Genomic DNA, 27,388 nt, shown 5'->3' with positions numbered 1-27,388 from the left:
TTGTAAATTTCAACCAGGGCTCCTGCAATTTCCTCTCTAGTTTCCTGCAATGTCCTCGGATATATCTGATCAGGCCCTGGAGATTTGTCTACCTTCAAATATGACAGTACCTTCAGTACTTCTTCGACGGCAACCCTGACTACTCTCAAAACATTTCCAGTGACTGCTCCAATTTCCTCTGTCTTACTGTCTTTCTCCTTGGTAAATACAGAGAAGTACTAATTTAGGAGCTTATCCATCTCCTGTGGCTCCACACAGAGGTGACCGCTTTGATTCCTGAGAAGTGCCACTCTCTCTCTAGTTACCCATTTCCCCCTTATGTATTTATAAAATCTTTTGGGATTGTCCTTAATGCTACCCGCCAGAGCTATCTCCTGGCCCCTTTTTGCCCATCTGATTTCCTTTTTTAGTATACTCCTTAGTTCCCGAAACACCTCCAGGGATGCACTTGATCCCAGCTGCCTGTACCTCTCCCATGCATCCTTCTTGTTTTTGACTAACGTCTCAATTTCCCTCATCAGCCAAGCTTCCTTACGTTTGCCAGCTTTGCCCTTCACTCTAACGGGGACGTACACATCCTCAGCTTTCTTCAGTACACTTTTAAAAACATCCCACTTGGCCGATGTTCCTTTCCCCTCAAATAACCTGCTCCAGTCAACTTGAGTGAGACCTTCTCTCATACCCTCAAAATTGGCCTTACCCCAGTTGAGCATTTTAACACGTGGGCCCTCTCCGTCCCAATCCATAACTATCTTAAACCTAATCGAACTGTGGTCACTGTCCCAAAAGTCTCCTCCACACAATTCATTAACTTGCCTTTCCCAGTTTCCCAATACTAGATCCAGCGTTGCCCTCTCATGTGTGGGGGCCTCCACATACTGCTTAAGAAAACTCTCCTGAACACTAGAGGAATTGCACCCCATCTAAACCCTTCATGCTATGATTTCCCAATCTATATTGGGAAAGTTAAAATCCCCTACAATTACCTTATTTGACCTGCAGCTGTCTGCAATCTCCTGCCACATTTGTTCTTCTAATTCCCATTGACTATTCGGGGGTCTGCGGTACACCCCCAACAAGGTGATCATCCCTTTCTCGTTCCTCAGCTCCATCCATATAGCCTCATTAGACGAACCGTCCGCAATGTCACCTCTGAACACAGCTGTGACATCCTCCTTAACCAACAATGCAAACCCCCCTCCTATTTTTCCCTCACCCCTAACTCTCCTGAAGCTCCTGTACCCGGGAACATTGAGCTGCCAATCCTGCCCCTCCCTGAACCAGGTTTCAGTCATGGTTACAACATCCCAGTCGCTCGTACCTATCCACGCCTTAAGCTCATCTGCCTTACCCATCAGGCCCCTTGCATTAAAATACGTGCAGTTCAAACCAACCCTCCTTCTTCGCTCTCCGCCTCAAAACCTGCCTATTCTGTCCACTTACCTTTCCCACACCACCTTCCACACCACCTTCTAGCCTCTCACATGCCTCTGTCCTGCACAAGATCCCATCCACCTGCCATCTAATATATAATGGCTTGATAGAAGTCATGTATAGTGTGATTTGACTGGAAAGATTTTCTCTGCATCTCGGTACGCATGTCAAGAATAAACCAAAAAAAAACTTTTTTCATTATTCCAGTTCTAACGATAGGTCATTTGTCTGAAATGCCCACAGATACTGCCTGACCTGCTGAATGCTTTTGGAAGGTCTTATAGTGTCATAGAGTCAAACAGCATGAAAACAGGTCATTCAGTCCAACTTGCCCATGCAGACCAAAATGCCCCATCTACACTAGTATGGCCCAGCCCATATCCCTTTCCTAACCAAGTACCTGTCCAAGGGTCTTTTAAATGTTGTTATGGTTCTTATCCCTCAGAATTCTCTCCATTAACTTGCCTACCTCAGATGTTACTGGTCTATATTTTCCAGGCTTTTCTTTGCAGCCCTTCTTAAATAGAGGCATAACATCAGCCTCTCTCCAGTCTTCCAGCACCTCACCTGCGTCTAATGGTGACAAACATTTTTATCAGCCAGGACTCCTGCAATTTCTTCTCTAGCTTCCCACAGTGTCCTTGGATATATCTGATCATTAGCAGGAGATATATCTATCTTCATATGCCTTAGGACATCAAGCACCTGTTCAACCATAACATGGACTGTCCACAAGACATCTCCATTGTGTTTGATCCAATAGTTAACTATTGAATTACCAGTGTAACTGTTGGAGAATTACTGGAAGTTTATAATCTGCTGCTGGATTCCATGCAGAGTTGATAATCAGAACATTGTCAAGATCTTGGGTTGAGCCTGGCAACCGGCCTTGAAGATTTGCACAGGAATCCCATATTTTTCTATACCTATCATGGGTGCCAAATCCTGGCCATTTAGAGTCAACCTGAGTTTCGTATCTCTCTGTGTCTCCCTCCCACTTTAATAACTATATACATTCATATGTGAGCAACATAGTCCATTTCTTAGCAAATTAGTTTTTAACATGTGCCTGTGAATCTAGGATATAATCAAGTAGTGTAGGAAAATAACTGCAGATGCTGGTGCAAATCAAAGGTATTTATTCACAAAATGCTGGAGTAACTCAGCAGGTCAGGCAGCATCTCAGGAGAGAAGGAATGGGTGACTTTCGGGTCGAGACCCTTCTTCAGTCTGAAGAAGGGTCTCGACCCGAAAGTTACCCATTCCTTCTCTCCTGAGATGCTGCCTGACCTGCTGAGTTACTCCAGCATTTTGTGAATAGGATATAATCAATATCTTAATTTTGACAACCTCAAAAACTCACAAATAGGCTACGTACTTAAATTAGTGAAAGTTCAATACAGCAGTTCATTCTCAGATGGCATAACCTGAGCTGACTTCAGACATCGTGTATTGTAAATATGAGTAAGATATTGCAAATTCCTGATTTTGATGAAACTGATAAACTGTTTTTGGAATTATTCAATTTTTACATTGGTTTGGTTGATTTTTGAATGAGATGTACTGAAAATAACAGGACCAGCAAACAAAAAGATCAGGCTTTTCAAGAAGGTATCAATGTCATAATCGGCAAAGGGGAGCATTTAGGTGGTGAAGTGCATAGGTGGGGAAATATAGTTGGATTGTTTTCATGCAAGTAAGATGGGGAAGCCCAAGATCCAGATAAATATTCTATGTATCTTGCAGGTCTTTCAGTTGGCACTGTGGGAGTCAGTCCAAGTGCTCCAAGGAGTGCCCAAAGGCAGACCTCCTGAGGACAAAGTGTAGACACAAGGCTCTGAAAAAGGGTCTCGACCGGGAATATTGTCTATCCGTGTTCTCCAGAGATGCTGCCAGACCCGCTGAGTTACTCCAGCACTTTGTGTCTTCTCTCCATCCAAAAGGAGCATGGCATGAGGAGTAATGTCATCCATTGCATCCTTCATATGGAAATTACATTGAGATCACAAGGTGACTGTGATAGAAAGTGCTTAGCAGAATTATGAAATAATCTGCAAAATAATTGCTATCATGCTTCACTGATGAAAAAATGGACTCTCAGCTGGATAACCCTGAAATAAATCTGTTATTTCAGTTGCAGTATGCAGTATGCAGTTAAAGCACATTTCCTTTTTGCCAATCCGTTTTATTATTTACCATGACAATGATACTTTTTTCTTCTCGCCTCTTTGTAAAATGGTTCGATTTAAGGGCAAGAACAATATTTTAACAGTTGCATTAATATTCTTATCTCAATTGCTCCTTTCATTGTTTTGACTTTAATATTTTCCACAACCCAACATTTTGTGATGCGAGAGATCTTATTGTCTTTTTCTCATTGTTCTGTATTTAATGCCAGAACCTCCAGGCAGAGAAAGTGGAGCAACTAATGGAATGGAGCTCCAGGCGCTCAGTCATTCGAATGAATGGGGACAAATTCCGTAGATTTGTTAAGGCCCCTCCTCGTAATTACTCCGTGATTGTGATGTTCACTGCTCTTCAGCCCCAACGACAGTGTTCTGTCTGCAGGTAAGAAAAAAATGCATCTCAAACAATAAAATTGACAGCTAGAATATAAAATATTGGTGAAATACAAACTTTTAAATATCTGTTGCTCTATGACATTGCTTTTACATCCACTTTCCTATCAGTATAATACTTGAAGAGCATAAAATGCATTTAAAATATATTATTTGAGTTTACCAAGTGAAATGGTAAATCAACAACAGAATGAAATGTCTTGTTTCTGGAGTACATCTTGATGAAATTATAATTGCCATCAGATGTGACAGATTATTTGATTTTAATCATCGGAGTGTATAGGGGCGGCACAGTGGTGCAGCGGCAGAGTTGATGCCTTACAGAGCCAGCGAACCGGGTTCTATCCTGACTACAGGTGCTGTCTGTACGGAGTTTGTAGATTCTCCCCGTGAACGCATGGGTTTTCTCTGCGTGCTCTGATTTCTTTCCACACTCCGAAGATATACAGTATTGTAGGTTAATTGGCTTTGATAAAAATTGTAAATTGTCCCAGGTGTGTAGAATATCGCTAGTGTACAGGGGTGATCACTGGTTGGCAGGAATGCGGTGAGCCGAAGGACTCATTTCCTGTATATCGGAAGTCTTATTAAAATTCAAATGTATCACAAAATGCTGGAGTAACTCAGCGAGTCAGAAGTGCAGGTGCATGGTTCCTTGAAGGTGGAGTCGCAGGTAGATAGGGTGGAAAGAAAGGCATTTGGCACATTGGCCTTCATCAGTCAGAGTATTGAGTATAGAAGTTGGGAGGTCATGTTGCAGTTGTATAAGACGTTGGTGAGACCGCATTTAGAGTAACGTGTTCAGCTCTGGGCACCATGTTATAGACAAGATGTTGTTAAGCTGGAAAGGGTACAGAGAAGATTTACGAGGATGTTGCCAGGACTAGAGGATCTGGGCTATATGGAGAGGTTGAGCAGACTGGGACTCTATTCCTTAGAGCGCAGGAGAATGAGGGGTGATCTTATAGAGGTGTATAAAATCATGAGTGGAATAGATCGGGTAGATGCGCAGAGTCTCTTGCTCAGAGTAGGCGAATCGAGGATGAGGACATGGGTTTAAAGTGAAGGGGAGAAGATTTAATAGGAATCTGAGGGGCACCTTTTTCACACAGAGAATGGTGGATGAATGGAGCAAGCTGCCAGGGGAGGTAGTTGAGGCAGGTATCACAAAATGCTGGAGTAACTCAGCGGGTCAGGCAGCATCTCTGGAGAGAAGGAATGAGAGACCCTTCTTCAGACTGATGTCGGGGAGGGGGGTGGGACAAAGAAAGGATATAGGTGGGGACTGGAAGACAATGGGAGAACTGGGAAGGGGGAGGAGAAGAGAGGGACAGAGGAGCTATCTCAAGTTAGAGAAGTCAATGTTCATACCGCTGGGCTGTAAGCTGCCCAAGCGAAATATGAGGTGCTGTTCCTCCAATTTGCGGTGGGCCTCATTATGACATTGGAGGAGGCCCTTGACAGAAAAGTCAGCCTGGGAGTGGGAGGGGGAGTTGAAGTGCTCAGCCACCGGGAGATCAGGTTGCATAAGGCGGACTGAGCGAAGGTGTTGAGCGAAACGATCGCTGAGCCTTCGTTTGGTCTCACCGATGTAGAGAAGTTGACATCTGGAACAGCGGATACAATAGATGAAATTGGAGGAGGTGCAGGTGAACCTCTGGAAAGTCTCACCTGGAAAGACTGTTTGGGTCCTTGGATGGAGTCGAGGGGGGAGGTAAAGGGACAGGTGTTGCATCTCCTGCGGTTGCAGGGGAAAGTGCCTGGGGAAGGGGTGGTTTAGGTAGGAAGGGACGAGTGGACCAGGGAGTTACGGAGGGAACGGTCTCTGCGGAAAGCAGAAAGGGGAGGAGATGGGAAGATGTGGCCAGTAGTGGGAGCCCGTTGGAGGTGATGGAAATGTTGGAGGATAATTTGTTGGATAGCTGGCTGATGGGGTGGAAGGTGAGGACAAGGGGGACTCTGTCCTTGTTACGAATGGGAGGAGGGGGATCAAGAGCGGAGCTGCGGGATATAGAGGAGGCCCTAGTGAGAGCTTTTTGGCACCCTTATTAAAATTCAAACTTTCTTATTAGTATGTCACAGAAGCATATTAGTCCATGAAGTAGAATTGAAACACCATATCTCATCATTCTTCATCTCAATGCGAACTAAATTTTGCTTTCACCAAATCTCAATTAATGTGCTGCTAATGATGTAACCTGTATAAATGTTATAATTTGCTCAGTAATGTTTTTGATTTTTTGAAAGAAATTGAAATAGGTATGGTTTCTAAATTGCCATTATCTCTACTATTAACATTTTTTCGGTTAAAAAAAAATGATCCTTGCTTTAAGAAACTTCCACAATGTTCTTCATTCAATGGCATTTTCATTCATCCAGAAGAGCTGTCTGGGAAGTGTGTTCACCACACCACACTTGTTCATATTATTAGGGAGACATTTATACTGTAATAGGAGCTCGGCAACCCTTCTATTTTTGTGAAATAAATGCTCGAAGATCAGTTTTCTTTATCCTGCAGGATGGTTAAGGTCTGCCAACATCTCTCAATTAGAATTTCAATCAAATGGAATGTTAATACGCTGTAATATTATCTCTTGAGCTGTGGTAAAACTAATAATAATACAATTCAAATTCTTTCAGACCTGTATGTTGCCAGGAACTTACAAGTCCTGCTCAGTACTGATAATGGAAGTATTTACATTAATTTAATGTGGTGAATCTTTAATATCCAAAAGTGAACTGATAGAATAAACAGACAAGTAAATGATTCAGATATGCACCCTTCATCAAATTCAATCCATGTGATGAGAAAGCCAAATATGAAATGTAACGACTATTTTATTTACAGATAAAACTGATTTGCTACTTGACTAGTTCATTATTTTTTTCCAATATTTTTATTTTTATCTGTAGTTTCTTGTTGCATTTACTTTGTGCCTTTAACACAGATAAATTGCCAAAGGGATTTCACAATGTACTCAAAAAATTATGGGGTTTAATATCTTGATAACTGTGCTGTGACCTTATTGTGTGCGATTTGGAGAAGGAGATAGACACATGCTGAACAAGAAAGAAAGATGGGATGAATTAGACAATAGACAATAGACAATAGGTGCAGGAGTAGGCCATTCAGCCCTTCGAGCCAGCACCGCCATTCAATGCGATCATGGCTGATCACTCTCAATCAGTACCCCGTTCCTGCCTTCTCCCCATACCCCCTCACTCCGCTATCCTTAAGAGCTCTATCCAGCTCTCTCTTGAAAGCATCCAACGAACTGGCCTCCACTGCCTTCTGAGGCAGAGAATTCCACACCTTCACCACTCTCTGACTGAAAAAGTTCTTCCTCATCTCCGTTCTAAATGGCCTACCCCTTATTCTTAAACTGTGGCCCCTTGTTCTGGACTCCCCCAACATTGGGAACATGTTTCCTGCCTCTAATGTGTCCAATCCCCTAATTATCTTATATGTTTCAATAAGATCCCCCCTCATCCTTCTAAATTCCAGTGTATACAAGCCTAATTGCTCCAGCCTTTCAACATACGACAGTCCCGCCATTCCGGGAATTAACCTAGTGAACCTACGCTGCACGCCCTCAATAGCAAGAATATCCTTCCTCAAATTTGGAGACCAAAACTGCACACAGTACTCCAGGTGCAGTCTCACCAGGGCCCGGTACAACTGTAGAAGGACCTCTTTGCTCCTATACTCAACTCCTCTTGTTACGAAGGCCAACATTCCATTGGCTTTCTTCACTGCCTGCTGTACCTGCATGCTTCCTTTCAGTGACTGATGCACTAGGACACCCAGATCTCATTGAACATCCCCTCTTCCTAACTTGACACCATTCAGATAATAATCTGCCTTTCTATTCTTACTTCCAAAGTGAATAACCTCACACTTATCTACATTAAACTGCATCTGCCATGTATCCGCCCACTCACACTATTCAGAATCGGAAGATCACACAAGGTAAAAAAGAATGGATTCAAAGTAGAACAGAAATGAGAAGGGCTTTAAACTAAATAGTGGGATGGGTTCAATGAATTGGAAATGTGTGGATGGAGTTAAAGGGAAGGAGAGTGCAGGAGAGGTAACTGAACTCTCCAGAAGAAGTAATAGGGCAGAAAGTTTAAAAAGGGATAAGAGTCTATGATCATGCGAAATAGGGGGCAATTTGAGAAGAGTAGTGAATACTGAACTGAAGGTGGTATATTTAAATGTACACAGTCTTCAGAACAAGGTGGATGAGCTGATAACGCAGTGAGAAATTGGTAGGTACGGCATTGTGGGTATCGCAGAGACATAGCTGAAAGGGGATCGGAACTTGAAGCTGGATATCCAAGGGTACACATCCTATTGAATAAACAGGCAGGTGGGCAAAGGGGGTGGGGTGGTTCTGCTGGTAAAAATGAAATTCAATCCTTAGCAAGGGATGACATAGTATCAGAAGCCGGTGAATCTTTGTGGGTAGAGTTAAGAAACCTCAAGGTTAAAAATACCCTGAAGGGAGTTATATACAGGCCTCCAAACAGTAGCCAGGATGTAGGGTACAAATTACATCAGGAGATACAATCGGCATGTAAGAAAGGCAATGTTACAGTGGCCATGGGGAATTTCAATATGTAGGCCGACTGGGAAAATCAGGTTGGTACTAGATTCCAAGAGAAAGAATTTGTAGTGCCTATGAGATGGCTTCTTAGAACAGCTTATGATCGAGGGAAGGGACAATTCTGGATTTGCTGTTGTCTAATGGAAGGTTAGGGTAAAGGAGCCCCTAGGGGGTAATGACCATAATTTGATAAAATGCAACCTGCAGTTTGAGAGGGAGAAGATGAAATCAGATGTGTCGTTATTACTGTTGATTAAAGGTAGCTACAGGGGCATAAGGGAGGACCTGGCTAAAGTTGATAGGTCAGGGTCCCTAGCAGGAATGACGGTGCAGCAGCAATGGCAGGAGTTTCAGAGTATAATTCGGAAGATGCAGGATCTTTTCATTCCAAAGAGAAAGAAAGATGAGGTGACGGTGGCTGACAAAGGAATCCAAGACAGTATTAAAGTAAAAGAGAAGGCGTATAATATTGCAAAGATTAGCAGCAAGCTAGAGAATTGAGAAGCTTTTAAAAATTAAGGCAACTAAGGCAAAAAGAAGGCAACTAAGGCAACGAGGACAAAAAAGATGAAATATGAAAGTAAGCAAGCCAATAATATAAAAGAGGATACCAAAAGTCTTTTCAGATCTGTAAAGGGCAAGAGTGGTCATTGAAATGCTGGAAAATGACACTGGAGATGTAGTAATGGGGAATAAAGAAATGGCGGACAAATTGAATATGTTTTTTGCGTCCCCCTTCATAGTGGAAGACACTAGCAACTTGGCAGAAAGTTACGATTACTAAGGAGGAGGTGATTCAGAAGCTGAAAGGGAATAAGATGAATATGTCATCAGGACCAGATGGACTACATCACAGGGTTCTGAAAGAGGTATCTTTAAAGATTGGGGAGGCATTAGTAATGATCTTTCAAGAATCACGAGAGTCAGGAGTCGGACCCAAGGACTGGAAAATTGCAAATGTTGCTCCACTGTTCTAGAAGGGAGCAAGGTAAAAGAGGGCAAACTATAGGCCAGTTAGAGTTCAGTAGTTGGTAAAGTTTTAGAAACTATTATTAAGGATGAGGTTTCCAAGTACTTAGAAGTACATGATAAAATAGGCCAAAGTCAGCATGGTTTTGGGAAGGGGTGATCTTGCCTTACAAATCTATTGGAATTCTTTGAGGAAGTAATATGCAGGACAGACGAAGGAGAGTCAGTGGATATTGTTACATGAATTTTCAGAAGACCTTTGATAAAGTGCCGCACGTGGGGCACAAAAAAAGATATGCGCGTGTTGTATTAACATGGATAGAAGGTTGGCTGAAAGGCAGAAGACAATGAGCGGAAAGATTGAAGCTTTTTCAGGTTGGCTGCCGGTGATTAGTGGTGTAATGCAAGGGTCAGTGTTGGGACTGCTACTTTTCATGTTGTATATTAATGATTTGGATGATGGAATTGATGGCTTTGTGGGCAAGTTTGTGAATGATACGGGGATAGAAACATAGAAACATAGAAACATAGAAACATAGAAAATAGGTGCAGGAGTAGGCCATTCGGCCCTTCGAGCCTGCACCGCCATTCAATATGATCATGGCTGATCATCCAGCTCAGTAGCCTGTACCTGCCTTCTCTCCATACCCCCTGATTCCTTTAGCAAAAAGGGCCACATCTAACTCCCTCTTAAATATAGCCAATGAACTGGCCTCAACTACCTTCTGTGGCAGAGAATTCCACAGACTCACCACTCTCTGTGTGAAGAAATGTTTTCTCATCTCGGTCCTAAAAAGACTTCCCCCTTATCCTTAAGCTGTGACCCCTGGTTCTGGACTCCCCCAACATCGGGAACAATCTTCCCGCATCTAGCCTCTCCAACCCCTTGAATTTTATATGTTTCTATAAGATCCCCCCTCAGTCTTCTAAATTCCAGCGAGTACAAGCCCAGTCTATCCAGTCTTTCCTCATATGCAAGTCCCGCCATCCCAGGGATTAATCTGGTGAACCTTCTCTGTACTCCCTCTAAGGCAAGAACGTCTTTCCTCAGGTTAGGAGACCAAAACTGCACACAATACTCCAGGTGCGGTCTCACCAAGGCCCTGTACAACTGCAGCAGAACCTCCCTGCTCCTAAACTCAAATCCTCTTGCTATGAATGCCAACATACCATTCGCTTTCTTCACTGCCTGCTGCACCTGCATGCTTGCTTTCAATGACTGGTGCACCATGACACCCAGGTCACGTTGCATCTCCCCTTCTCCCAATCGGTCACCATTCAGGTAATACTCTGCTTTCCTGTTCTTGCCGCCAAAGTGGATAACCTCACATTTATCCACATTATATTGCATCTGCCATGCATTTGCCCACTCGCCTAATCTATCCAAGTCACTCTGCAGCCTCCTTGCATCCTCCTCGCAGCTAACACTGCCACCCAGCTTCGTGTCATCCGCAAACTTAGAGATGTTGCATTCAATTCCCTCGTCCAAATCATTAATATACACTGTAAATAACTGGGGTCCCAGCACTGAGCCTTGCGGTACCCCACTAGTCACTGCCTGCCATTCCGAAAAGGACCCGTTTATTCCTACTCTTTGCTTCCTGTCCGCCAACCAATTTTCTATCCACCTCAAAACTGAACCCTCAATACCGTGTGCTGTAAGTTTGTACACCAATCTCCTATGTGGGACCTTGTCGAAGGCCTTCTGAAAGTTCAGATATAACACATCGACTGGTTCTCCCTTATCCACTCTACTAGTTACATCCTCGAAAAATTCTATAAGATTCGTCAGACATGATTTGCCTTTGGTAAATCCATGCTGACTTTGTCCGATGATTTCACCACTTTCCAAATGTGATGCTATCACATCTTTAATAACTGACTCTAGCATTTTCCCCACTACCGATGTTAGGCTAACTGGTCTATAATTCCCCGTTTTCTCTCTCCCTCCCTTTTTAAAAAGTGGGGTTACATTAGCTACCCTCCAGTCCTCAGGAACTACTCCAGAATCTAAAGAGTTTTGAAAAATTATCACTAATGCATCCACTATTTCTGAGGCTACTTCCTTAAGCACTCTGGGATGCAGCCTATCTGGCCCTGGGGATTTATCTGCCTTTAATCCATTTAATTTACCTAACACCACTTCCCGACTAACCTGGATTTCCCTCTGTTCCTCCATCTCATTAGACCACCGGTCCCCCGCTATTTCCGGCAGACGGTTTATGTCTTCCTTAGTGAAGACAGAACCAAAGTATTTGTCCAATTGGTCTGCCATCTCCTTGTTCCCTATGATCAATTCACCTGTTTCCGACTGCAAGGGACCTACATTTGCCTTAACTAATCTTTTTCTCTTGACATATCTATAAAAGCTTTTGCAGTCTGTTTTTATGTTCCTTGCCAGTTTTCCCTCATAATCTATTTTCCCTTTCCTAATTAAGCCCTTTGTCCTCCTCTGCTGGACTCTGAATTTCTCCCAGTCCTCTGGTATGCTACTTTTTCTGGCTAATCTGTATGCTTCATCTTTTGTTTTAATACTATCCTTGATTTCCCTTGTTAGCCACGGATGCACTACCTTTCCTGGTTTGTTCTTTTGCCAAACTGGGATGAACACTTGTTGCAGTTCATCCATGCGACCTTTAAATGCCTTCCATTGCATGTCCACCGTCAACCCTTTCAGCATCAATCGCCAGTCTATCTTGGACAATTCACGCCTCATACCCTCAAAGTTACCTTTCTTTAAGTTCAGAACACTTGTTTCTGTATCGACTTTGTCACTCTCCATCCTAATGAAGAACTCTACCATATTATGATCACTCTTGCCCAAGGGGCCTCGCACAACAAGACTGCTAACTAACCCTTCCTCATTACTCAATACCCAGTCTAGAATGGCCTGTTCTCTCGTTGGTTCCTCGACATGTTGGTTTAGAAAACCATCTCTCAAACATTCCAAGAAATCCTCTTCCTCAGCACCCCTGCCAGTTTGGTTCACCCAATCTATATGTAGATTGAAGTCACCCATTATAACTGCTGCACCTTTAGTGCATGCATTTCTAATTTCCTGCTTGATGCCATCCCCAACCTCACTACTGCTGTTAGGTGGCCTGTACACAACTCCCACTAGCGTTTTCTGCCCCTTAGTGTTTCGCAGCTCTACCCATATCGATTCCACTTCCTCCAAGCTAATGTCCTTCCTTTCCACTGCTTTAATCTCCTCTCTAACCAGTAACGCTACCCCATCTCCTTTTCCTTTCTGTCTATCCCGCCTGAATATAGAATATCCCTGGATGTTGAGCTCCCAGCCTTGGTCACCCTGGAGCCATGTCTCCGTAATCCCAACTATATCATAATCATTAATAACTATCTCCACATTTAATTCATCCACCTTATTACGTATACTCCTTGCATTGAGACACAAAGCCTTCAGGCTTGTTTTTACAACTCTCTTACCCCTTATACAATTATGTTGAAAAGTGGCCCTTTTTGATTTTTGCCCTGGATTTGTCTGCCTGCCACTTTTACTTTTCACCTTGCTACCTGTTGCTTCTACCCTCATTTTACACCCCTCTGTCTCTCTGCTCATGCTCCCATCCCCCTGCCACATTAGTTTAAATCCTCCCCGACAGCACTAGCAAACACTCCCCCTAGGACATTGGTTCCATTCCAGCTCAGGTGCAGACCGTCCTGTTTGTACTGGTCCCACCTCTCCCAGAACTGGTTGCAATGTCCTAAAAATTTGAATCCCTCCCCCTTGCACCATTTTTCAAGCCACGTATTCATCTGAAATATCCTCTTATTCCTACTCTGACTATCACGTGGCACTGGTAGTAATCCAGAGATTATTACCTTTGAGATCCTACTTTTTAGATTATCTCCTAGCTCTCTAAATTCACCTTGTAGGACCTCATCCTGTTTTTTACCTAAATCGTTGGTGCCAACATGCACCACGACAACTGGCTGCTCACCCTCCCCCTTCAGAATGTCCTGCAGCCGCTCAGAGATATCCCTGACCCTTGCACCAGGGAGGCAACATACCATCCTGGAATCTCGTTTGCGGCCGCAGAAACGCCTATCTATTCCCCTTACAATTGAATCCCCTATCACTATAGCCCTTCCACTCTTTTTCCTCCCCTCTTTTGCCACAGAGCCACCCACGGTGCCATGAACTTGGCTGCTGCTGCCTTCCCCTGATGAGCCATCTCCCCCAACAGTATCCAAAATGGCATATCTGTTTAGGAGGGAGATGACCGCAGGGGACTCCTGCACTACCTGCCTACTGCTACGCTGGCTAGTGGCCACCCGTTTCCTTTCTGTCCGCTTATCTTTTACCTGTGGTGTGGCCAACTCGCTATACGTGCTATCCACGACCTTCTCAGCATCGTGGATGCTCCAGAATGAGTCCAACCGCAGCTCCAACCGTTCAATGCGGTTTGCCAGGAGCTGCAGCTGGACACACTTCCTGCACATGTAGTCATCAGGGACACCGACAATATCCCTGATCTCCCACATGTTGCAGGATGAGCCCTCCACTGAGCCGATCTCACCTGACATGTCTTACCCCCAAATTAAATCAAATCCCTCTTAATCCTTTAAACTGTACCTTTACTAAAAAGCACTGAACCCTTAACTCACTGAACCCTTAACTTACTGAACCCTTAACTTACTGAACCCTTAACTTACTGAACCCTTAACTCACTGAACCCTTAACTTACTGAACCCTGAACTCACTGAACCCTTAACTTACTGAACCCTTAACTTACTGAACCCTTAACTTACTGAACCCTTAACTCACTGAACCCTTAACTCACTGAACCCTGAACTCACTGAACCCTTAATTCACTGAACCCTTAATTCACTGAACCCTTAATTCACTGAACCCTTAATTCACTGAACCCTTAACTCACTGAACCCTTAATTCACTGAACCCTTAACTCGCTGAACCCTTAATTCACTGAACCCTTAACTCACTGAACCCTTAATTCACTGAACCCTTAACTCACTGAACCCTTAACTCACTGAACCCTTAATTCACTGAACCCTTAACTCACTGAACCCTTAACTAAAAGTACGAACAAAAAGCAGAATTACAACCCCGGGGTTACGCCCAATCAGCTGCTTCCTTTAGTCCGCTTCCACCAATCAGCGGCTTCCTCCAGAACACTTCTTTTAAAGTGTGTGGGAACGTTTTTACACCTCTCCAACCGCCTCCAACCGCTCCTGGGCCTCTGTGTGATCAAGCCCCGCGCTGGGTTTTTAAACCTACCGCCCGGACGCTGCTCTAACCACCTCCAACCGCTCCTGGGCCTCTGTGTGATCAAGCCCCGCGCTGGGTTTTTAAACCTACCGCCCGGACGTTGCTCCAACCGCCTCCAACCGCTTCTGGGCCTAGGTGGAGGACCAGTTAGTGTAGAGGAAGCAGGATGTCTGCAGAAAGACTTGAACAGGTTGAAGAGTGGACAAAGAAGTGGCAGGTGGAATAGAGTGTAGCAAAGTGTGACGTCATGCACTTTGGTAGTAGGAGTAAAGGTACAGACTATTTTCTACATGGGGAGAGGATTCAGAAATCAGAGGGGCAATGGGACTTGGGAGTGGTTGTGCAAGATTTCCAAAGGGTTAATTTGCAGGTCTAGTCATTGTAAGGAAGGTTAACCTAATTTTAACATTCGAGAGGATTAGAATATAAAAGCAGGGATGTAATGCTGAGGCTGTATAAGGCACTAGTCAGATCAGATTTGGAGTATTGTAAGTTTGAGTTTTGGGCCTGTAGCAGCCAGCTTCTCATCTATCAATTAGCTCCCAAGCTGCCACTTGCAAGCGATAAACTTAATGACTCGAGCAAATAATAACAGAGACCCTCCTCGACGTTTGAATAGTTAGTCGTCTTTATTTTGAAGGTGCAATAAACATATTGGCATATCATATCATATCATATCATATATATACAGCCGGAAACAGGCCTTTTCGGCCCTCCAAGTCCGTGCCGCCCAGTGATCCCCGCACATTAACACTATCCTACACCCACTAGGGACAATTTTTACATTTTACCCAGCCAATTAACCTACATACCTGCACGTCTTTGGAGTGTGGGAGGAAACCGAAGATCTCGGAGAAAACCCACGCAGGTCACGGGGAGAACGTACAAACTCCTTACAGTGCAGCACCCGTAGTCAGGATCGAACCTGAGTCTCCGGCGCTGCATTCGCTGTAAAGCAGCAACTCTACCGCTGCGCTACCGTGCCGCCTCTCTTGTCATCGACTGGTTATTGATTTGCTAGGTAAAATTCCATATCTTACCACAGTCTATGCGATCGATATGAATTGCCAGATATAACTTCGGCGGAATCTGTATTAATCTTCTTGTCAATAAGATTTACAGCCAATTACATCTTGGCTAATGAATCTTTTGGCGGAGCCTTTGGCTGAACCTCTGTCAGCACCTCCCGGCTCACACACACTTGCAGCACGTACCCAACTGGCCGCACACTAGCTCCGCCCAGCCCCTACGTAAGCATTGCATTAACTCTATAGTGTCCAAACTACAGCAGGATGCAAGCTAATAATATTAATATGCAAAAATAACTAATAAATGCAAAATGGCTCCTACAGGGCCCATATCTGAGTAGGAAAAATGCTGTGTAGGAAACATACTTGACAGCCTTACAGTAAGGGGTCAATCTCCTTTCTGTGTTCATCCTTGCAAGCCCATGTTGCACTGTCTGATGCCAAATTAAGGAACACGGGGTAGAAGAGCAGGGTACTGAAATCACTGACGATACTTGGAAGGCAATTCTTATTAAGATATACAACAGTTCCATAAACATTAGACATAGACTTATACAATTCAAGATTGTACACAGACTCCACTGCACAAAATCGAGGCTCCATGCTATATATCCTAATGTCTCTCCCCTCTGCGATAAGTGTAAACAGGACACGGGTACGCTCGCCCACCAGCTGTGGTTTTGTCCCAGGCTCCACTCCTTCTGGTCTCTTATATTTGATTATATATCAAAGACTTATAGTACAACAATAACACCAGACCCCTTTCTCGTGATATTTGGGTTACCTGTGAACTCTGTCTTAGATAATCTTACTGCTCACTCGGCACTCTGCTAGCGAAACGTCTTATTCTGCAACAATGGAAATCTGAGTCTAGCCCCACATTCCACCAATGGCTGAGGGAGCTCGGAAATGTGGTTCACATGGAAGGCCTCCGATATAAACTTGCCAACAAGGAAAATGTCTTCCTGAAAATCTGGAAATCGCTTCTCGACAAATGGTCAATAACTCAGCAGAAATGAACTGACTAATATACCTCATGTGTTTGACAGGGTGACTTAAGGTCCCATTCATGGTGTATCACATCCACATATCTTTGGGCCCACATTTGTTGCCAATGTTAGTTTTTGTTTTCTTTTGTCTTCCGTTTTTTGTTTATTTCCTTCATTTCCTGAATAATATTTTGTATTTTAAAATAAAGGTAACTGTTTTATTTTTTTTGTTCTTTGTTTGCTGTTTGTTCTACTATACTTTGTTTCAATCCTCATACTTTGTTTTAACTGGACATTACTTTATCTTGCCTCTATGTTTAACACTGAGTGCTGACATTATAATGTAGACACTACCTGTCCTTAAAAAAATGTAATTAAAAAAAGAGAAAACACCAAAAAATGCTGGTATTGGAGAGGGTCCAAAGGAGGTTTTCGAGAATGATCCTGGGGATGATTGGGTTAACGTATAATAAGCGTTTAACGACTCTGGGCCTGGACACACTGGACTTTAGAAGGACGAGAGGAGATCTCATTGAAACTTATCGAATAATGAAACGTCTGAATAGAGTGGCTGTGAAGAGGATGTCTCCACCGGTGGGAGAGTCTAGAACCAGAGGCACAGACTCTGAATAAAAGAACGTACCTTTAGAAAGGAGATGAGGAGAAATTTATTTTGCCAGAATGCGATGAATCTGTGGAATGAATTGCCTCAGTTGCCTATGGATGCCAAATCTTTGGGTATCTTTAAAGAGGTGATTGACAGGTTTTTGATTAGTAAGGGTGCTAAAGGTTGTGGGGAGAAGGCAGGAGAATGGGATTGAGAGGGAAAGATAGATCAGTCATGATTAAATGATGAAGTGGACTTGATGGACCAAATGGCCTAATTCTGCTTCTATGACTTAAGAACATTTATTTTCAAATACCCTTTTATAAATTCTTAGGCCATAGGAGCAGAATTAGGCCGTATGACCATCGTTAGTCATATATATTTTTTAAAAACCTCTTTTATGACTCCTTGACCAATTAACTACCTGTGGAAATGATATTCCATGGTTTTATTGTTCCCTTACTGGACTAAATAATTTGATTAGCATTTCTGAGCCATAAATTATGTAAATAACACAGTCAATCTGATTTTGAATTACTAGCCCACATGGCTACAATGAAATTAATTCATATACCAGGCAATCCAGCAATTTCATGATGAATATTTGAAAGGAGTTTGCCAAGTTGGCTAAGTACGATTAGGGCTCTTTATGATGAATTGGAACTCATGATGTATCTCTTTTCTATTTTCATTTAATACTCATCATTGCAAGTGCCACTTTTTTTAGGAGATTTTTAAAAAAAACAATGGTTACTTTCTGTAACTAGGATATTATATGTTTACATTGATGGTCTCATATGAAGTATGAACTAAAATGCATCTTTAATTTTCTGATATTTGGCTGCAGTATTTTATATTTTATATTAATTTTGGAGTCAGTTTCACTTTTCATCCATTAACTCGGATGAAACCCATTATTTGCCCTCTCACTCCAGGCTGAAAACTTCTGAAGCCTACCTCTTAATATATCCAAGTTTATTCCCCATTCACTCATAATTTTGATGCTCATATTTAATCTGACTTTAATCTCCAAAATGCACAGATCTGCATTGGCTCTGTGCCTCTTTGCACACTGAATTCAAAATCTTCTCAGTTAAAAGCCACTCTGAGCTCACCTTATCCTACTCTATAAATGTTTCAGTCATTCCTGATCTTTACCAGTCCCACATAATCTTTATTCTTCTTGTTCTAATTATCTTGCCTCAACTTCTCTTTACTCAACCTTTCCAAAACATTTTGCTTCTCGATCTGATATTCCCATGATATTCCTCTGTTCAACAAGCTTCATATTCGTATTAACAAAGAAAAAATATAACTTCTAATCACTGCACTTACCTCATCAGATATTTACAGAAAAGCTGTTGGCATAGAAGTATGCAGTGTAAGTAGACCCAAATAATGCCTGTAATTAAATAGAACAGGTTGATCCTTGCATGAATTCTATGCCTTGAATTAATTTAAGCTAAAGAAATAATTGTTCCTTGGATTGAAAGGCCTTTGTAAAACTAATCAATAGTTTATATTCCCTTCAGCTGGTAAGCACAACTGATAATGACAAAATTTTACTGAAGGTGCAGTGATATGCAAAAACATACTGTATGTCATAAGAAGTCTGCTTATCTTGGGGAAGGTGTATAGAGAGATGGAAGATGGAGGCAGATAATGGGACTATATTAAACATTATGTCCAAAGCTTGTTAAATGTGAGAGGTATCTCATAAATTGTTGGCAACAATCATGAATTGAGCCACAGGGTAAGTAAATATTAAAAATAATTGTGCTCTGAAAGTAATTGGATAAACAGGAAATTTTGATTGAAGTCTATTTAAATAATAATGTAACGAGATAAATCGTGATGAAATCTGCCCTTGAGTATTCTTCTTAAGTTAATCAAATAAAGTTAGAGTTTCTTGAATGCCGTTGGCAAATTACTATTTAAAATTCACTTTCTAATGTTGATGTTGCTTGTGTTAAAAACTTCACTATTCACAACAAAACAACATAGACTTCTGAACCTTGTAGTTTGCAGCAGTATTTTATGTGGCTGCATACTTAAAGAAGGAAGAGGAGTGAAGTGAACCCTAGAGTGAAGTGTTTTGGCAAAAGAACAGATATTATTAGAATTAATTGGAATTTGCAAAACATTCACCAAAGAGTGGTTTCAAACTAAATGGGGGGGGGGATTGGGGAGGGGGGGGGGTTGTCAAATGGGATAGTCAAGGATGGAGTTAAAGGGAAAGAAAGGGATAGTTAATGACCCCAGAATTAACGGGAAAGAAAGCTCATAAAGGGATAGGAGAGTATGGCCAAGTGTAATAGGAATTGATGTGAAAGGTGAGATGAGTAAGGAACTAAAGGTATTGTATATGAATGCGCGAAGTATAAGAAGTAAAGTCGATGAGCTTGAGGCTCAGTTAGAGGTTGGCAGATATGACATTGTGGGGATTACAGAGACGTGGCTGCAGGAGGATCGGGCCTGGGAACTTAATATTCAGGGTGTGTAGGAAAATAACTGCAGATGCTGATACAAATCGAAGGTATCACAAAATGCTGCAGTATCTCAGCAGGTCAGGCAGCATCTAGGAGAGAGGGAATGGGTGACGTTTCAGGTCGAGACCCTTCTTCAGAGTATAATATTCAGGGTTATACATCCTATAGAAAGGACAGGCAGGTGGGCAGAGGCGGTGGGGTAGCTCTGTTAGTGAGAGACAAAATTCAGTCCCTTGCAAGGGGTGACATAGGGACTGACAAGGTAGAGTCACTGTGGATAGAGTTGAGGAATTGTAAAGGTAAGAAGGCACTAATTGGAGTTATCTATAACCCCCAAATAGTAGCCCAGATGTAGGGTGTAAGTTGCAGCAGGAGTTAAAACTGGCATGTAACAAAGGTAATGCCACTGTTGTGATTTCAATATGCAGGTAGACTGGGAAAATCAGGTTGGATCTGGACCCCAAGAAAGAGAGTTTGTAGAGTGCCTCCGAGATGGATTCTTAGAGCAGCTTGTAATGGAGCCTACCAGAGAAAAGACAATTCTGGAATTAGTGTTGTCCAATGAACCAGATTTGATAAGAGAACTCGAGGTAAAGGAACCGCTTGGAGGTAGTGATCATAATATGATTAGTTTTAATCTGCAATTTGAGAGGGAGAAGGTTAAATCGGAAGTGTCAGTGTTGCAGTTGAACAAAGGGGACTATGAAGGCAAAAGAGAGGAGCTGGCCAAGGTCGACTGGAAAGCGATCCTAGCAGGAATGACGGTGGAACAGCAATTGCAGGAATTTCTGGGCATAATCCGGAAGACGCAAGATCATTTCATTCCAAAGAGGAAGAAAGATTCAATAGACAATAGACAATAGGTGCAGGAGTAGGCCATTCGGCCCTTCGAGCCAGCACCACCATTCAATGTGATCATGGCTGATCATTCTCAATCAGTAGTAGCCCGTTCCTGCCTTCTCCCCTTCTCCCCTGCCTTCTGAGTAGGAGGCAAACGTGGCTGAAAAGGGAAGTTAGGGATGGAATAAAACAAAAAGAAAAGATGTATAACACAGCAAAGAGTAGCCGGAAGCCAGAGGATTGGGAAATTTGCAGAGGACAATAGAAGGTAACAAAATGGGCAATAGGGGCTGAAAAGATGAAGTACGAGGGGAAGCTCGCCAAGAATATAAAGAAGGACAGTAAAAGCTTCTTTAGATACATTAAGAGAAAAAGAGTAGCAAAGTCAAATGTGGGTCCCTTGAAGGCAGACACAGATGAAATTATTATGGGTAACAAGGAAATGGCAGAAGAGTTGACCAGGTACTTCGGATCTGTCTTCACTAAGGAAGACACAAACAATCTCCCAGATGAACTAGAGGACAGAGGATCTAGGGGAGTAGAGGAACTGAAAGAAATTTGCATTAGGCGAGAAATTGTATTGGTTAGACTGATGGGACTGAAGGTTGATAAATCCCCAGGGCCTGATGGTCTGCATCCCAGGGTCCTCAGGGAGGTGGCTCTAGAAATAGTGGACGCATTGGTGATCATTTTCCAATGTTCAATAGATTCGGGATCAGTTCCTGTGGATTGGAGGATAGCTAATGTTATCCCACTTTTCAAGAAAGGAGCGAGAGAGAAAACGGGGAATTACAGACCAGTTAGCCTGACATCGGTGGTGGGGAAGATGCTGGAGTCAATTATTAAAGAGGTAATAACGGTGCATTTGGAAAGCAGTAAAGGGATGTCCAAGTCAGCATGGATTTATGAAGGCGAAATCCTGCTTGACTAATCTTCTGGAATTTTTTGAGGATGTGACAAGTAAAATGGATGAAGGGGAGCCAGTGGATGTAGTGTATCTAGACTTTCAGAAAGCCTTTGATAAGGTCCCATACGGGAGATTGGTGAGCAAAATTAGAGCACATGGTATTGGGGGTACGGTGTTGATATGGATAGGGAATTGGTTGGCAGACAGGAAGCAAAGAGTAGGAGTAAACGGGTCCTTTTCAGAATGGCAGGCAGTGGCGAGTGGAGTGCCGCAAGGCTCGGTGTTGGGGCCGCAACTGTTTACCATATATATTAATGATTTGGATGAAGGAATTAGAAGTAACACTAGCAAGTTTGCGGATGACACAAAGCTGGGTGGCAGTGTGAACTGCAAGGAGGATGTTAGGAGGTTGCAGGGTGACCTGGACAGGTTGAGTGAGTGGGCAGATGTGTGGCAGATGCAGTATAATATAAATAAATGTGAGGTTATCCACTTTGGTGGCAAAAACAAGGAAGCAGATTATTAACTCAATGGTGTCAGGTTAGGTAAGGGGGAGGTGCAGCGAGACCTGGGTGTCCTTGTACGCCAGTCACTGAAAGTTGGCCTGCAGGTACAGCAGGCAGTGAAGAAAGCTAATGGCATGTTGGCCTTCATAACAAGAGGATTTCAGTATAGGAGTAAAGAGATTCTTCTGCAGTTGTATTAGGCCCAGGTAAAACCACATCTGGAGTATTGTGTGCAGTTTTGGTCTCCTAATTTGAGGAAGGACATCCTTGTAATTGAGGCAGTGCAGCGTAGGTTCACGAGATTAATCCCTTGCACATCTTGCATGTCATCACGTTGCAGATGTAGAATAGTTCACAAGTTATAGGAGTAGAATTAGGCCATTTGGCCAATCAAGTCCACTCTGCCATTCAATCATTGCTGATCCCTGCCTCCGAATCACATTTTCCTGCCTTCTCCCCATAAATCTTGACACCTGTTCTAATCAAGAATTTGTCTATCTCTGCCTTAAAAATATCCACTGACTTGGCCTCCACAGTCCTCTGTGGCAATTTCACAGATTATCTACCCTCTGAGTAAAGAAGTTTCTCCTCATCCCCTTTCTAAAAGAGCACACTTTAATTCTGAGACTATGACCTCTGGTCCTAGACTCTCCCACCAGTGGAAACATCCTTTCCACATCCACCTCCTCTGGACCCTCTCCAGAGCCAGCACATCCCTCCTCAGATATGGGGCCCAAATTTGCTCACAGCACTCCAAATGCGGCCTGACCAGCACCTCAGCATTGCATCTCTGTAGCAATAGATTTCTTAATACAAGCAAATTTGAGGAGGAAGCTCCATAATCCCTTTGGTTAATGACGTCAATGGCTTTCTTGTGTAGTTGTTTTTCACAAATACCGTATTCAGTTGTTGGTGCTGCTCTCCACATGGAGTTGTCATATGTGGTGAACATGTATCTCCTGAATGCACATTGCCTCTCCAGGAAGAGTGGTGTGGTTATGACACGGATTTATCATAGACAACACCATGTTTCATCACAGAATCAAGTACAAGACATTTTATCATAACCCTTGGTGATTGGTTACGACACAAATCAATTCCAGCCTTAATAAGGATCTGGACCTTCTATAAGTCACATAATGTGCTCTTGTTGGCTCTCCACATTGCACTAGAACACGAGGCGGAATATGGCCGAGGTGGCGGCGCTGTGCAGCAGCTGCGGCTCGCCTGCAGTTCTTTTTTGTCTTAATTGTAGTGTTTAGATGTGATGTGGTGTTTTTTGTGGTTGTGTGCTATGTGTGGGGGGGGGAACTGTAACAATTGTCTCTTCCGTACGGAGACGCAACCTTTTTTCTTGGTTGTGTCTCCGTTCCCGCTGTTACCTACCATCGGCCAAACACCTGGAGCTGGCGGCCTCCAGCTGGCACCACCTGGGGCTCTGGTTCGCAGAGCCCGCGGACTGTACTTACCATCTGCAGAGCTGGCTGTCTTCGGAGGCTGTGGTGGTGCTGCGAGTGCGGCTGCGACTCGCCTTCGGAGGCCTCGGAGGTTTTAGCCGCGGGCCACGGGCCGCGTGTACGTCGGAAGCTCGCAGGTTCCTGGGTGGGGACCGACATCGGGAGCTCCGGCAGCGGCAGCGTCTTCTTCCGCCCCGAATTGCGGGGCTTGGGTCGGCCCGCTGCGGACCTTTCACCGTCCGAAGCGGCCTGGAATAGGCCATGGGATTTTCTCCGCCCGGCGGGGGCTTCAATGTCAGGAGCCCCGACCACCCCGACGTGGCAAGTTCAACAGCCTGACTGCGGGAGGAGACGGCAGGGAAGAGAAAATACATTCTGGCCTTCCATCACAGTGAGGAGGTGACTGGAGGAGACTCACTGTGATGAATGTTTTTTTTGTTTTATGTTGGTTTTGTGATTGTGTGTGTTATTGCTTCATTTTTATTGCTTCTTATTGTTGACTGTGGGTAACGGAATTTTGTCCAAAAGACATGTTTTTTGGATGACAATAAAGGCTATTCTGATTCTGATTCTGATTCTGATTCTGAGGACATAAGAATACATGCATCAAGCTTTTGTTCAAAGGTTTCAAAAGTCTTTTACCGTCATGTGTACCAATTAAGGTACAGTGATATTTGATTTACCACACAGCCATACTAAAAAAAAAAGCAACAAGACACACAACTACATAAAAGTCAACATAAACATCCACCACAAAGGATTCCCCACATTCCTCACTGTGATGGAAGGCAAACAAGTCTAATCTTCTTTCTTCTTTATTCTCTGGCGGTCGGGGCAGTCGAATATGGGAGAATAAAGTCGGGGCGATCTAAGCCCCCGCAGCCAGTGACCCCCCACGTCAGGGCGATCGAACTCACGCAACGTGGCGGTCGAAGCTCCTGCAGCCTGGAGCTCCCGAAGTCGGTCTCTAACCAGGGACCACAAGCTCCACGATGTTAAAATCCGCAGGCTCCCGCGGTTAGAGCTCCGAGGTTGATCCCTGACAAAGGGACCACCAGCTCCACGATGTGTAGGAAAATAACTGCCGATGCTGGTACAAATCGAAGGTATCACAAAATGCTGGAGTAACTCAGCAGGTCAGGCAGCATCGAGGAGAGAGGGAATGGGTGTCTGAAGAAGGGTCTCGACCCGAAACGTCACCCATTCCCTCTCTCCTAGATGCTGCCTGACCTGCTGAGTTACTCCAGCATTTTGTGATACCAGCTCCACGATGGTAAGTCCACAGGCTCCCGCGGTTGGAGCTCCCGAAGTCGGTTCCCAACAGAGGCCGCCAACTCCTCGATGTCAGGCTGCAGTGCGGACATAGATACAATACCGAAAAAAATTGCATCTCCATCGAGGTGAGAGATTTTAAAAAGCTTCCCCAAAAACACCCCTCCCCACCCCACCCCCACATAAAACAAGCAAAAGAACACTAAAACATACATTTAACACAAACTATAAAACAACAAAGAAGGAAGGGACAGACAGACTGTTGGCGAGGCAGCCATTGCTGATGCCACCCGGTGGTTATTGCATTGATTGCAACTCAGTATTCAACGCCAATCATCAGGGGTGGCAGAGTGGGTCAGCGGTTGAGTTGCCTTACAGCTTCAGAGACCCGGATTTTGATCCTGTCTATGGGAGCTGTCTACACAGAGTTTGCACAATCTCACTGTGACCGCCGCTTGGGTTTTCTCCAGGTGCCCCAATTTTCTCCCACATTCCAAAGACTTGCAGATTTGTAGGTTAATTGGCTTCTGTAAATTGTTCCTAGTGTGTAGGATAGGACTAGTGTACAGGTGATCGTTGGTCAGCATGGTCTCGCTGGGCTGAAGGGCCTGTTTCCACACTGCATCTCTAACTTAGAAACATAGAAAAATAGGTGTAGGAGTAGGCCATTCAGCCCTTTGAGCCAGCACCGCCTTTCAATATGATCATGGCTGATCATCCAAAATCTGTACCCCGTTCCAGCTGATACAAATCGAAGGTATCACAAAATGCCGCAGTAACTCAGCAGGTCAGGCAGCATCTAGGAGAGAGGGAATGGGTGACGTTTTAGGTCGAGACCCTTCTTCAGAGTATAATATTCAGGGTTATACATCCTATAGAAAGGACAGGCAGGTGGGCAGAGGCGGTGGGGTAGCTCTGTTGGTGGGGGACAAAATTCAGTCTTGATCCCCTTAGCCCCAAGAGCTAGTGTAAATCTAATTCTCTTGAAAACATCCAATGAACTGGCCTCCACTGCCTTCTGTGGCAGAGAATTCCGCAAATTCACAACTCTCTGGGTGAAGAAATTTTTGTCATCTCAATCCTAAATTGCCTACCCCTTATTCTTAAACTGTGACTCCTCGTTCTGGACTCCTCCAACATTGGGATCATTTTTTCTGCATCTAGCCTGTCCAATCCTTTAAGAATTTTATGTTTCTATAAGATTCCCTCTCATCCTTCTAAATTCCAGTGAATTCCAATCAGATGATCACCCACCCCAAGCTTTTGATAAGAATGTGATCATGCCATTTGGGGGCAATTCCAACCAATGTGTTGTGTTTCTTGTGTTTCTTCACAATGTTGTGTTTCTTGTAGTCGGACCATGTCAAAGCCTGCAACTGTAGATGCCGTGGTCGTTCTATAAATATATTTGTGCAGTCGAGAATGCATTTCAGTGCTGGGCATTTATTTATTCACAAAATGCTGGAGTAACTCAGCAGGTCAGGCAGTTATTTTCTTATACTACTGGGCATTTATTTATTATCTGTTTTGGCTGCGTGGACCTTATCAAGTCACAATCTGTAAGCAAGTCCATTACAAGTTACAATGCAAAAGAAAATGGTGCAAATATATTGAAGTAATTTATACAATCACAAGATTATAACTGAAAATTAGAATGTCAAATAGTGATTAAAATTATTCAATGTAATGGGAATCAGAAAAGAGACATGATTAGACTGTCTACATAATTATAAGATTATTAAGGGGTTGGACATGTTAGAGGCCAGAAACATGTTCCCAATGTTGGGGGAGTCCAGAACCAGGGGCCACAGTTTAAGAATAAGGGGTAGGCCATTGAGAATGGAGATGAGGAAAAACTTTTTCAGTCAGAGAGTTGTAAATCTGTGGAATTCTCTGCCTCAGAAGGCAGTGGAGGCCAATTCTCTGAATGCATTAAAGAGCTAGATAGAGCTCTTAAGGATAGCGGAGTCAGGGGGTATGGGGAGAAGGCAGGAACGGGGTACTGATTGAGAATGATCAGCCATGATCACATTGAATGGTGGTGCTGGCTCGAAGGGCCGAATGGCCTACTCCTGCACCTATTGTCTATAGACAGGAGATTCATACCTGTTTTGTACTATACAACTTTACTTACATATGTACATGCAGAACTCATTCAGAAGTCAACAAAAGTGCATGTGGCCCGTGGCCGTGGACTAGTACAGTAAGAGGTGAAAACCCCACAAATACTTTTCATATTTTCTATTGATAGTTATAAAAATCATACATTTCATTTAATTCTCCCCCTCGCAAACAATAACAATAAAAAATGGTGGTTATTAATCATCACGATCTCGCTCACTCACCGAAGTGGGCTAGCAAGCGACCAAGGAAAAGCCAATTAAACCATCAAAATCATCGTTGTTTTGTACAAATGAACCATAAATACATCTAGTTAATAGTTTTGAAGG

General features: G+C 43.5%; 1 protein-coding gene across 4 annotated transcripts in view; it reads left to right on the top strand.

Annotated features, from left to right (window-relative positions):
• Nucleotides 1–27,388, top strand: part of tusc3 (tumor suppressor candidate 3) — a 318,808-nt gene that overhangs the window by 100,508 nt on the left and 190,912 nt on the right. For all 4 annotated transcript variants that reach the window (XM_078398086.1, XM_078398077.1, XM_078398067.1 and 1 more), the window contains one exon: nucleotides 3,833–4,002. In XM_078398086.1, the coding sequence (XP_078254212.1) occupies nucleotides 3,863–4,002 (140 nt within the window). In that variant the 5' untranslated portion in view covers nucleotides 3,833–3,862. The remainder of the gene's footprint in view (nucleotides 1–3,832; nucleotides 4,003–27,388) is intronic.

The sequence above is a fragment of the Rhinoraja longicauda genome, chromosome 1, assembly GCF_053455715.1.
Source record: "Rhinoraja longicauda isolate Sanriku21f chromosome 1, sRhiLon1.1, whole genome shotgun sequence".
In the NCBI taxonomy this organism is placed as follows: Eukaryota; Metazoa; Chordata; class Chondrichthyes; order Rajiformes; family Arhynchobatidae; genus Rhinoraja; species Rhinoraja longicauda.
This window is presented reverse-complemented; position numbering and strand designations above follow the sequence as displayed.